At 32.8% G+C, this 13,530-nt stretch overlaps 1 protein-coding gene across 3 annotated transcripts in view; it reads right to left on the reverse strand.

Annotated features, from left to right (window-relative positions):
- MICAL-like (protein) overlaps nucleotides 1-13,530 on the reverse strand; it is a 28,558-nt gene that overhangs the window by 1,574 nt on the left and 13,454 nt on the right. Inside the window, exons 1-5 of one of the 3 annotated variants that reach the window (XM_070650027.1) lie at nucleotides 5,169-5,355; nucleotides 4,642-4,951; nucleotides 2,237-3,864; nucleotides 945-1,155; nucleotides 31-889 (exon numbers count right to left, since the gene is read on the reverse strand). In XM_070650027.1, coding sequence (XP_070506128.1) covers nucleotides 31-889; nucleotides 945-1,155; nucleotides 2,237-3,864 — 2,698 coding nt within the window. In that variant the 5' untranslated portion in view covers nucleotides 4,642-4,951; nucleotides 5,169-5,355. Of the gene's footprint in view, nucleotides 1-30; nucleotides 890-944; nucleotides 1,156-2,236; nucleotides 3,865-4,641; nucleotides 4,955-5,168; nucleotides 5,356-6,797; nucleotides 6,872-13,530 lie in introns of those variants that run through there. The other 2 variants (XM_070650026.1, XM_070650025.1) reach the window with 2 other exon arrangements.

Below are 13,530 nucleotides of genomic sequence, written 5' to 3' on the forward strand. Positions count from 1 at the left end.
AATAATTCTTTATAAATCCACAAATCATACCTCTTCTTAAATACATTAACTCTGCTTGCCGTCTGAATAATTCATTCTTTTCATTAACTAATTCAAATAATTGAAGTATAAGCTCTTCAACTTCCTTTGGATTTTTGGCATTTCCACTTGGAAGTGATTCCAGTAGTTCTTCTGTTGTTCTATTGTCACCGACACCCTCACACCTCTCACGAATCATTTTCTCAAGCATGACCCCTTGTTTCTCAAGTCCCTGCTGTTGCACTTCAATTACTTCCAATTCATGGCGAATTTCTTGTAATGGCAACATCTGTAAGACACGTCTTTGTGGTATGGCAAATCCAGGCAATGACGGTGCTGGACCTTTTCGTCTTTTCCATTTGCCATGTGATGACTTATTTATGTATGGCAATGAATCGATAGATTCTGCTTTAAGGGAACTCTGACTTTGCCGGTGTCGATTTTCAGCTTCTTTATGATCTTTCATTTGCTCCAAATTTTCACATTCATCCGGCGATGTTGGCGAAAGTGGTACAATTTTTCTACGATATGTCACTTCTTGAGTTTCAATATGGCTATTACATTGACTAATAGAACTATCTTCAGCAAGTGATTCTTCTAGTGGAATTAAACGACGTTGATCGCCATCAATATGATTTGATTGATCTAAAGTATCATTAAGAGTGGTGTTAATTGAGTCTAATTCAGTGTCATAGCTTATTACACTATCGTTATTTCCAATTATATCTGATGAATTATTTTCTTCTGTAGGTGCTTCACTTGCTGTTATGTATAAGGTTGATTCTGATGACACAATTACTGAAGGTTTTATGGGTGTGCAGTTTGGAGGTGTGGGTGCTGGACGCTTCTTTTTCGGTGTCACTAAAGTCGTCTATAAAGGAATTCATTAGTAAAAAGTCAAAATTTTGCTAAAATTAATTGCCTACCTTTGTCTTGTCTTCTTCCGATGCCGACGAACCATTTTGCATTTTATATTCCATCCATGCTTTAGGTACTGGTGGAGCAGGTGCTTTCTTCTTCTTCCTTCTTGACATTGTTCCATCAGATGACGATGCTAATGATGATGTTGATCCTTTAAAACTATGTCCAGGTGAATTGTGATTAATTCTTGGCATCGGTTCAGGTGTTATTGAATGTCTGGAATATTTATGTTTGAGCATTAGTTCTTTATCCAATAAAAGCTTAACGACAAATGAGTAATTGGTGGTTAAAGTAGAATACAAATTTTATATTTTTTTTTTACATTTTGTCTCTCTTCTTTTCATTTTCCAAACAACAAAAGTGTTCCCATCATGGCATTCAACGAACGGTTTTCTTTTCATTTCAAAAACTAATTGAAGAGAGGAAGTTAAAAAACTGAAGAGTGATGGCGTGGATTGAGAGACGCTTTTTTTGCGTCTTTAAGTGGTTCAGTTGTGGACCTGTGTGGTGTGACACTAAATGTCGTCAATGAATGGAATGTCGTGTGTGGTTTTGTTTGTGTCTTACCACTAAGATGTGTTGTGGCACATAAAAGGTTGCCTACCAGAGGTGGACAACCTTTTATTTTTCCCGGCACATTTTGGTGGTAGGCTTGTACCTCTACCGCATTTCAAGACATTTTCGACCATTACACTGCTGTCCCGTGGCACACAGGTTGCCCACCACTGCACTTAACTAATTGATTCATTTGTAAAATTAATTATCTTGACCCTATTGACATAAAAATTGAAAATCGCAAGCTTTAATTTAATATGTATTAAGGAGTGCCTGTTGAATTTCGCAAAACAAGATATAGGAGTGTTTACATTGAAAGTTATTTAGGACAGAAATGTAAAATGTCGACACAAAGAGACATGGTGACCCTGAAGACAAAGCGTCCACAAAGGCTGTTTATGTCTTTAAGTTCCTTGAAAGTTGCTAATAACTTTTAAATAAATTCAGAATAATAGAAAATGAATTGAAACCAATGATGGAATATATAATGGAAGAAAAGTATTTCATCAACATGCATACTACGATTAGCGATTGTGTGACATAATTAGCAAGTGCGGGAAGCACCATTATTGGCAAAACTATGTATTAATTGGTCTTTGTAGTATTGTATGTCATATTAGCTATGCGGGAACAATTGTTGGAAATACAAAAATGTAAAGATTCGAGTTTTTGAATGAAGACATAAAGGAAAAAATTGAGAAATTTGAGCATTAATTGTATTAAAAATATAAAAATTACTCACAATTGCTTTCGTGGTGTTGGAACTGGCGTTTTATTTCCTATAGAATTTTTATGTGTCACTGATTCATCATCATCTTCGTCATCGGAACCAAATGGATTTGTTGACACGGATTTCAGTGTCATTGATGTTCTTGGCGGCGGTGGACGCGGTGGCTTCTGAAGTGTACCGAAGGATTTTGATTGTTTCTCCTCTTCCTCATCTTCAGAGCAACTACCGAATGGATTAAGACTTGGTCTTTTCGGATCGGGTTTGTTTACTTTTTCTTCTACTTCTTCCTCGTCATCACCAAATGGATTTAAATCTACGGGATACTGATGGGATGTACTGTGGAGTTGTGGTTCGGTGGTTTTTGGTTCTGATTCTGTTATTACTGGTTCTGGCTTTGTTATTGTTGATTCTGAATCTGTTATTACTGATTCTGAATCTTTTATTACTGATTCTGTATTTGTTATTACTGATTCTGTTTCTACTGGTTCTGATTGATATATAACTGGATCTGACTGTTCTTTTACTGTTTCTGTCTCGACTGTTGTTATTGATTCTATATTGACTTTTACTTCTTCTTCCTCGACTTTTACATTATCAACTACTGGTTCTGGTTCAATATCATTAAGTACTTCCTCAACTTTTTCTTTTAACTTATCATCTTCTGCCTTTATTTCATTTACAACAAGACTTTCTTCCTTGTCTGGTTCGTTAATTATTTGTTCGTCTGGAACTTTTACTGTATTTTCATCACTATTTATTATTACTGCAATTTGTGGCTTATCTTGTGGCGCTAAAGCGGTTAGTTCATCATTATTGTTAATAATACGTGATGTTGTTATAGTAACTGGATTAATCATTGCCTCTTCGGCCAATTTCTCGAATTCTAAATCGATATCATCTTCTACATTAATTGTGTCTAAATTTACATCACCATCGGATGAAGTGTCTTTTATTAATTGAGATTCAATTTGCTGTTGTGCATTAGTTGTCTGTGCATTACTTTTGATATCATTATCATGTTCCGTAGGTTCTTTGGTAGAATTGACATTGTTGTCACTACTTATTGATTTATTATGGACACTATTATCATCTAATTTTCGTTCACTTATCAAATTAGTTCCTTTAGATGTTTTATTTTTATGTTTATCCTCATCATCGCTCTCGGAATCAGATGACAATGACTCATTTGTCTTTTCATCATCGTCATCTGTTTCAACATTCGTTTCTTGTGATTTAATTTGAGATGTAAGGAATGAATTGAGAGCTTGAGAATTTGTTGACGGTGGCAATTGTCGACTAAGACTTTTAGACTTTTCCTCATCGCTTAATGACTTTTTTAATACACTTGATGATTCTGACTTTTCAAAAAGAGCAATGCGCTGTGCAATTGATAGACGATTTGATTCAACGTCCTTGGCTGAACGTTTAGACTTTAATTCTTCATCCGGACATGTCTCACAACAAAATTCATTATCTTTTTCCGTTTGATAAAAATTGCCAAGCGTAAGTACAGAATCACATCGTGCACATCTAAAGCATGTACGATGATATAAATGATCTTCAATTACAAGTCGCTCAGCCAAAAATACTGGATTATTGCATTTAATGCATGGATCTCGTCTAGGTACAACATGTGCCATCTAAAAATAAGAGAGAGAAAATAATTGAAATATTAATTGAATGAGATCATCATGATGTCTAGTATTAAAAATGTCAGTTGGCATCCAATTGTACTGTCGATTGGATATAAATTGGCATTTTTATTGGGGATTGTTGAAAGATTAATATGTCTAAAAAAAAGAGAATTTGTTAGTAAAAGATTTTTATTTTCTTGCTTCTTATTTTGAAAGCTGTATTAGATGTTAATTGAAAACTATTAAATTCATGTGCAGCTACGGGTTTTAATGAATTAAGCTTTCATTTCCAGCTATTACTTGAGTGATATTTAGTTTGACTGTAAGTAAGTGGTGGGCAACGTTTAATGTGTCGCGGCACACCTTTGGTGATTAGCCTCGATCAGAGCTCGATGTGGACTCGGATGGTACATGGAGTTGAGTCGATTTCAGTCGACTTTTCCATACAAATCCTGAGTCGACTTCGAGCTCTGACCTCGACTAAAACCACACGTTATACGGTTTATGGCACACTAGAGTGTCGCGACACACATGTTGCATAGTGTCATGGCTACTTATTGTTCCAACGACACACTAGTAGTACCGCGACACACAGGTTGCCCACCACTGCACAATATAAATAGTGTCATGGCCAATTATATTCCTACGACACCTTTTAATAATTGGCCTTAACTCGTCAACTCGTCACTTTTAATTTGATAACAGAAATTAAGTTAATTAAAGCAAAGCACCAAGTAAGCAAATACAAAAATGATGATTAATAACATAAGCAATATAATTTACCTGATAACAGATATAAATGGGAATTTTTTTTATATGAAGCTCTTCTGATAAGTGACTTTTTTGCGTTAAATATAATAAATTTTTTCTTTAAAAAAACTTTAAAATCAAATGAGTTTTTTTTTTCTGCCTATATAATATAGCTAAGGTGAGAATTCATCGACAATCTTATGATTAAACAAATAAATCGCTTTCTAATTTAAAAACTGTTTTTTTTTCTATGTACTGAATATGAAAAAAAATCGTGGATTATTGATCGAACTAAATTTTAGCAGATGATTTCAGGCAAAAAAGTTCCTTTGAGGCTTTCGTCCTGCTATTTTTGTATCCCGGAAAAGAAAAAGAGAAGAAAAAAAATACAGAAATATAAAATAAAATACCTTTAGTCAATTAAATTGTTCGAAATAAAATGAATAATCGATTCGACTTGAGAGAATATAAAATACCAATGAATAATATTTCAGGTATGATTCATTCAACTTTTTTTTTTGTTTTTGTAACAAGTTTTTTTTTCTATAATTCCAACTTACGTTTCAAGGTCTAAACCAATATTTTCATGCTGCACTTCATATTGAGCGCTTGATAAATAATGTTAAGAAACTTATGATAACAAAACAAACAACAACTTGATTCCTTATCAACTAAAATACTTTAAAAACAAAAAGAATCACAAAAATTTACTTATTTTTTTGTGAGTTGTAAAAGCTTCACGTCTTATTTGTGTTAGTTACGAATGGTGACTAGTGTGTTGTATGGTGAATTTCTCATTTAATGAGATTTACTGCATGAACAGTCATGAATAAGTTTCGTAATTTACTTTATAGTTCAGCAGCCTATCCTTTGTTCACATCAGTTACTGTTAAATTAACACAAACTACTCCGAAAAATATTTATTCAATTTATTAACACAACAAAACGAGTCTTTCTAGTCACCAGAGTGAAAATCACTGGATATATGGACATATGGACTGTCTCATGATCATCGATTCTGTTTACATTACGGAACTTTTTTGTGTAAACATTCTTTTTTGCAAAACTTTTTACCAACTTTTTTGTTGATTTTTATTTGTAAACATGAAGTTTTGATGGATTTAATGTAATTTTTGAATGTTTTTAGGTTAAATACTTAAAGATGTGGAAGAAAACTATGTATTTTGGATTGGAGGGTGTAATGACATGAGCATTGTGTTGGTTTAGTCTGACAATAGACTGCAAACTCCACCTATTAGGTGTAATATCGCCACATGTCGTGAAGATTTTGGGAATCTTGGTAGACAACATGGTTTCTGGTGGGAATCAAACATCCATATCCACATAGAGAGCTCTAGAGATTCCTGATCTGTTGCCTAACTACTTGACCACAGAAGTCTTAATCTCATACTGGGAGATTTCGCATGTTTTGCTCGATACTCAAAAGAGTTCAATACTCAGATACCAAAGATGGTAAGAGTGGCTCGAGATCGAGACCAAGATTCCGTAGTCAAGTCGTCATATACAAATCTCGAAGAAATTCTTTGAAGTCGGTAGACTTCGTGAAACCCTATTTGAGGATTTTAAGTCATGCGACTCTCCATACAATCCAAAATGCCCAAACAGAGGACACAGACCTCATAGTAAACTCCACATCATAAGTGAACGACCCTCAAGACAACATACAAAAAAATGAAAGCTTAATGATCCAAAAGCTTTTACCACAAATTCAACACTCTCCTTGCTTGCTTTTCAACACGTGCAATATTGATCAGCAAATCAATGAAATTTCATTCAAGTGTGTTTATTGGTGTGTGCTGATTATTTTTGGCAATTCATGAATGAAATGAATGGCATGTTTAAGTAACATTTGCATAAAAATACACAACAATCAAGTGAAAGTTTTTAATAAAATAAATTGAGTGATTTGTCATTATTCATAAGCGCGCACAAGAAGCACAGCAAGACATTGTCATAAATAATTGTCAAATGAAATGGAAGATTGAATGAATCATAGATGAAGTCAGTCTGTAAGGGGTGCATAAGAGCACACAAATACTAAAAGAAGTCATTGAGATAGTTTCTTATAATGAATTACATTGAGATGAATGGACATAAAAAGCACTTAAATTACTCATTTCTTTCTATATCTATTATAATGCTGACTTATTCATCCTTTATGAACTTACCTTTGCAGGTGGAGTTGATGTTGATGATTTATTCGCTTCTGTTGATGAACGTTTACTTAATCTTATTGAATTTTCTGCAAAAAGAGAATAATGGAAGTAATGTTAACAAAAAACCTTTGGCAAATTAACCGTTAGAGCATCAAGCAAGTAAGATGCTAAGAAAAAAATATTGAAAAGTTAATTACTAAAGCATGTATGGACGAGACTTTCTTCTGATTCTGATTCATCAAATATACATTTTCTCATGACAATAGACGATCGTCATTACGCTACGCAAAAGATTCATTTTGCAGAATACTCTTTTCTACTTTAGTAGGGAGTCATTAGCAAGTGAGGTCATATGAAAATTGGAACTTTGAACTTTGTCTCCACAACACTCAGAGAGCATGCTTTTTAGAGCTTGTTTACCAAAAATATGCTAGGTGAGCGTTGGTCTTAGTTCACTCCGTTCTTGAGATCATGTTCATTGCCTGCTAGAGTTTGTTTTAAACAGAGTTGCAAGACTGGCATCTGTCACAGACAAAAACCGTACAATTTCTTCATAATGTGTATTGTTTTCTTTTAGAAAACCATACAAATTATCAAGAAATTGTACGGTTTTTGCCTGTGACAGGTGCAAGCAACTCTTGTTTCAAAATACTTTTATTTATGGAACTGTATAGCTCTAGAGCAGTAGTGGGTAACCTTGGTGAAAAGCTTCGACCAAAACCACATACGGCTTACGGCTAATGACATTTGGAGGAACACTAATATGCCGCGACACACATCCTGCCTACCACTGCTCAAGAGATCCACCTTCATTAATTAGACGTCACTAAAGAACAATCCCCCTAAAGTCACCTTAAGATTTCTTCCTACCATCTTTCGTGCAAACAATAAAAATGACTTCATCGCTTGAAGCTTATTATCTGAGAGTTTATTTTTTATTATGTGAGAAACTGAATTTCTAATAAGAATATGTCTTGACTCTTACCATCATTTGCGAATTTGTACGTTAATGATTTTAAATAAATAACAATAATAATAATCGTACTAGAAGACCCGTTTAATTCCCAGTAATTTGCCTTTATATATAAAAACAAGTCTTAAATCTCACTTCTTATTTAATATTCTACAATTGATGCGAGTGTACGCTACACTTAGAGAAGGCACAATAGAATGCAACGAACATGATCGTAAATGTAAAAGAACAAAAGAATTACAGACATTTGAAAATACATAAATACAGTCATCTAAATTTATATGACATTATTTTCGAGAATGATGGAAAGAAGACAAATAATTGCGTTTTGAGTCATTGAACTTGAATGATGAGAGCGCATTTGTTGTTTATTATGATTGATAATTTAACGAATTTTTGAAATTTGAATTTCAAAATGTAAACAAAATGACTCACTTCAAATGATTTTTCGCTAATTTAACTTCAATTATCCATTAATGTAATATAAATTGCAGTTCCAACGTTGGTAGAACATAGCACAAAAACATCCAGAACGAAATTAGTCAACCAGAACTTTAGATATTTTAATACACAAATAAATTTTGTAATAAATCAACATAACCTCTAAAAAACATTCAAAGTGAACTCTGATCCGCTCATTTCATTCTACCAAGTATAGAACTTAATTTATTTCTTATTAAATGATCTCACATTTATTCGCACAAAATGTATGTCTCATCATTTTGCATTAATTTATGTGCTTGTTTATCTTAGAATATTCAAGTTCAGTATAATTTTAATATCAAATAGACAGCATTACATTTTATGCATGCAGAATTGTAAAGTGAGATGAAAACGGAGAGCATAATATGATACTTTATAAAATTATCACTATGAACTTCACTTTGGCGTCTTAATGTATGTAACATAAGAGAACTAACAATAATAATAAGAATGGTATCATACAATCCTTCAGCAAAAAAGAACAGCAAAAGCAGCACGATAGTGAGAAAAATAAATTTCAAAATGTGCGAATTATTTATGCAAATAAAGACGACGTTAATGCTATTGAATATGAATAGAAGGAAGAAATATGTGTGCGCACATATGAGCATGATAATCGAACATTTGTAAGAGAAATAGAAAGAAAATGAAAAGAATATCATGATAATTTACTTGCTTATTAACACTATAATGTGAATGTGTTATTGCTCTTTTGCCAGTGACTAAAAGATGACTAAGAACATAAACTGTGTGTTCTTTCATGGTTTTCTTTCTCTTAACTCGTTCTTATGATTAATACATTTTGTTTTTATTACGTATGTGTAGTATGAGGAAAACAGGATTCTCACATGTGCGTAAATATTTATTGTTATGCAGTTTATAAAGAGAACTTTGTAACTGGCTTGTAACTCGAGTGAATTGTAGCAACTTTTATTTTAACGTCTTTTTGCAATTTAAATTTTAACGGTTTTATCAATTTGAATTCTAATTTGAACATGCTTTGAACTGAACTTATCCTTTTAGTTTCTTATTTTTGTGAGTGAAAAAAGTAAAATTTAGTTTAATTTATTATTTTAATGGCAAGTGGAATTAGAACCAGCTTAAGGCGACATCTATAAGAGGCAATGGACCACAATTGATCTGTACGACGAGCAAAGTAAGTAAGTTATTATTTATTTTGTAGTTCAGACAGTCTAAAAATACTTTATGACATCTACTTAGCAACTTAAGACTACTCAAAATATTTCTGACAATTATCACATCTTGTTATCGTCTCTGTTTTGTTGTCTGCAATTCTCTCAGCCAAAACAAAAACCACAAAGTCATCCCAGCCAATTATTGTTTACGTATCTGATCAAAATTCATCAGAAATGTAAATTTTCTAGAACTGCAACTTGATCTCTTTTAAGGTTGCGCCTAAATATTTTGTCTGAGTCATTTTGTGTATCTTAACATGTATTTAATTATGGCCCAGAAGTAAAGTAGCAAAGTGATTTTCAAAAAACTGTATCACCTTTCTGTTAAATAATAGCCTATCTACCTGCATTTTCATGGAAATAAGGCACAAAAAAAGGAAGAGAATTGGTGAAGATGATGTAAAAGAATGGGAAAAGAATTGCTAAATGGGAGATAAATTTGTTAAGATACCTAGTTATTATAGCTGATATGTATCCAAAAAAACAAAGTAAATGCTAAACGAGTCGGATTGTGTTGTTAATTATTAGATGTATCTTTTCTATTAAATCTAGTAGTGCAACATCATGATGTTTCTGCATCATATATATGAGATTGTCTTCCTAGATGTGTTTTTGATTCACAATGTATGATCGAAATTATGTGAAGAGAGCATGAAAGAGGTGGTGAAAAGTAAGATAAGACGCAATATGTAGACACAATCTTCATTGCATAATTCTTCTATTTCCATCATGTTCGATAAAATTGCTTTAGTAAATTGCACACCTAGCAAGAGAGGCACCAAATAGGAAGAAAAAGACAAGCAAAAAACAGAAAGAAAGTCGATGTACCTCGCCTATAGTAATAATATTGCGCAGTTCGTTATGATTCAATTTTTATTTAATAATCATTTGAAATTGATGGTTAAAAAATTGTTATTTTCATTTCAAGTAACATAAAAACATTCGATTACGATGAAAATAAGCCATTTCTAATGTATATTCAATATATGTATGTACAATACTTTGTTAAAATCACTTTTTTTTATATGTGCTCATATGTACGCCAAATAGACATAACATAGCATAGTCAAAAAGCCGCATGCGGCTGATTGTGCCTCACTTATGCTTTCACTTTCGAACCTAATATGCCTCTTACTGCTGCTGTTGGCTGCTCTAATACTATATGTCGATAATAATGTCGATTAAATCTCACACTATGCCATTGAAATGGTGCACATGGAAGAATTAAAATTATATTGATCAGCCATGCTGTCTCGAGACATTGAACCTCGCAAAAACATAAGAAATAATAATAATGTGCAAGAGATGTTAATGGAAGTTCAAATCGATACTTTTTTTTTTGCAACTTTCTTTCCATTTTTTTCGTCTTCCTACTGTGTTTCGGATCGACGTGACGATGATGACGACCGTTCAATGTTCCTGCTGCGACTTAATTAATGCAATTTTCGCTAATCAATTAACTGTAATTACGATAAATATTGTCAATAACCACATAATGACATTCTCAAAAAATTATTTCAATTGTCTTGACTCATTATGGCTTGGTAATTATTTTATGTCCGAATGACTTTAACGATCAACAATCAAATAAGAAATAGAATAATTTTCTGAGAAGTTCTCATGCCGCTCTTCTTAACTTGACCAAACAATGCAGTTTTTTTTTGCTTTTGTGCCATTATGTGTATTTATATAGAAGCCCTTTTTTTTGAAGCCAAAAAATTTATTGCTTCCTTATGATTTTTTATTCATGTTGCTGGCTTTCTTCTTATTCTTTTAATTCTTTTTCTCACATTTATTCTCTCTATACCATCAAAATTTTGTTGTGTTTACGAAGAAATCTTTATAGAAATTAAATGAGATCAGTCAGTTGGTCAAAAAGGGAAGGTAAAATGGATGTCTTTTATGGTTTAGGGTATGGACTGAAACGCATTTTATGGTAATTTATGTATTTTTAATGGATAGACATCAAAGGGGTTATTTATTTTCAAAGCTTTTAATGCTTAATATATCATTTCTGTAGACGATAAGTATCTTGATGATTATCAGCGTCCGGTTAGGCTAATATCAGTGATAAATCCTTCTAACGCTAGCTTTGAACTGTAAAATTAAGTCCAGATTTTGAATTTCTGTGCGTTTTATACTATTTTCTATCCAGAACCAAAGTCGACTCATACATTGTATAGAAAAGTCAACTTGACTTGGAATTCCAACATGTTCTAACCAACTAATTTATAGTTTTGATGACTTTTTGCAACAAAGTCAGCTAAGAACGCAGTAGAATAAGAAAGCTTTCAATAGAAATAGTACTGGATTTGGTATTGGTAATTAGCAAGCATCGATAAAGTCTGCATAAAGTGTCATATAAAGGAAGCCATAGATCACAATTGATCTAGACCGCTATGAAAGTATATCCGTAAATAGAATAGAGTGGAGCTTCAAGTCCGATCGGTTCTCATTAAAATGTTATTTGAACGGAAGTTTAATGGACAGTTAAACTAAAATCAAGCAGGATTTGCTTGACAGTCATTTGGTGGCCGATATGCCGAAGTTAACATGAAATATGCTATAAGTTGAATCGACACGACTCCAAAAACTAGGGTTTGAACAAAATTATAGACTAGCAGATAAAAAACTCAGGTTGCAGCTTTTGATTAACTAAAAGGTTCAGCTGAAAGATCCAGGCCTATGGTTCTTGGGTAAACCTTACAAAAAATGCCACTTTACGTGTTATGGAATATGATAGATCAGAGTACATCAAGATACTGCAGTAGAGTATCCATGGATAGCATTTGAATCCAGTGCCAACTCATGTTTTGAGTTCAACAACTTGACACCCAACCAGTCAAATTGAGAAGATCCCCCAATTTTCTCACATCTCAAAATAGATGCTAACCTTACAAAGAAGAAGCATAATAAGAACAACATAACAATATTATAGTAGAGAAATTTATTTACTGTAGCATGTGCAATAATTGCGCCGAAAATATAAAAAAATCTCAGAGAAAGGGAAAGACTAAAGGAAATTCCCACGAACAGAAGAAAGATGAGAAAGAAACAAGATTTTTCAATTTCAAAAACTACAAAATTTGATGGAAGTGATTCTTATTTTCTTATTTCTTCTACCATGTAATGTCTTGTGAGAACGTAAATAGAATTAAGGAACGAATTTCATTGTTTTTTTTTTGTGTGCTGTTGAAACAAAAAATAACAGGAATGAAAATGTCAATCACAGAAGTGATGAAGAGTAAGCCTATTATGTATAATAGCAAGTCTATGGTTCACTGGCTTCATGACGGAAGTGAAAGAATAGATTATTATTTGGACAGTAATACAAGTAGCATTAATGACGGACATTCTAGAAAGAATGGTGAAAATCCACAAAAAAATACAGACACGTGCTTATTTTCATGCTCTAATTTATTCATACCAAAGAGAATTTTTTCGTGGGCAAGATGATGCAATTTCTGGTCCGGTCATAACATGTAATTTCAACCCAGCTTTACATGCTGCATAAAAAAAGAACGTAAATTACATGTTTTGACTTCTTTATTATTGTTTTCTCCTCTGCTGACTTTCTATCCGTCATAATTTTTCCCCCAAAAAAAAAGCGTAAGATCCACACGAGAATATTGCATGCATTCTGCCTGAAAGCTACAACTGACATATGTGTATATGTACACAACAACTCATGGTACTATGAGTGCGATTATAACTGTATTTAAATTAACTTAAACTTAAAGAACCTTCTTCTCTCTCACACATGCTCTTTGCTGCTCATTCTTACTCTTCGAAGGCATCACAACTCTTCAACATGTAATAAAAAAAGAGCGATTCTTCATTAAAATCCGTTTTATTTGTGCGGAAGAAGACAACATGAAGCAACAAAAAAAAAAATATCGCCAGCAACGAGCGTTCACAAACATAATAAAAAAAAAGATATATATAAAAGAGAAAGATCAAGAACAACAAAAAAAGAATGAATCTTTTCAGTTATGGTCAGTAAACCCAACAATTGTATAGTCAGTACACGAGCGCAGTGCGGTCATATTAAGTAAACTGAATAATGAAATTGCTTTATGCTCGTTTCTATTTT

Source organism: Chironomus tepperi, unplaced genomic scaffold (assembly GCF_022539635.2).
Source record: "Chironomus tepperi strain 1889 unplaced genomic scaffold, CSIRO-AGI_Ctep_v1 contig_445, whole genome shotgun sequence".
NCBI lineage: Eukaryota > Metazoa > Arthropoda > Insecta > Diptera > Chironomidae > Chironomus > Chironomus tepperi.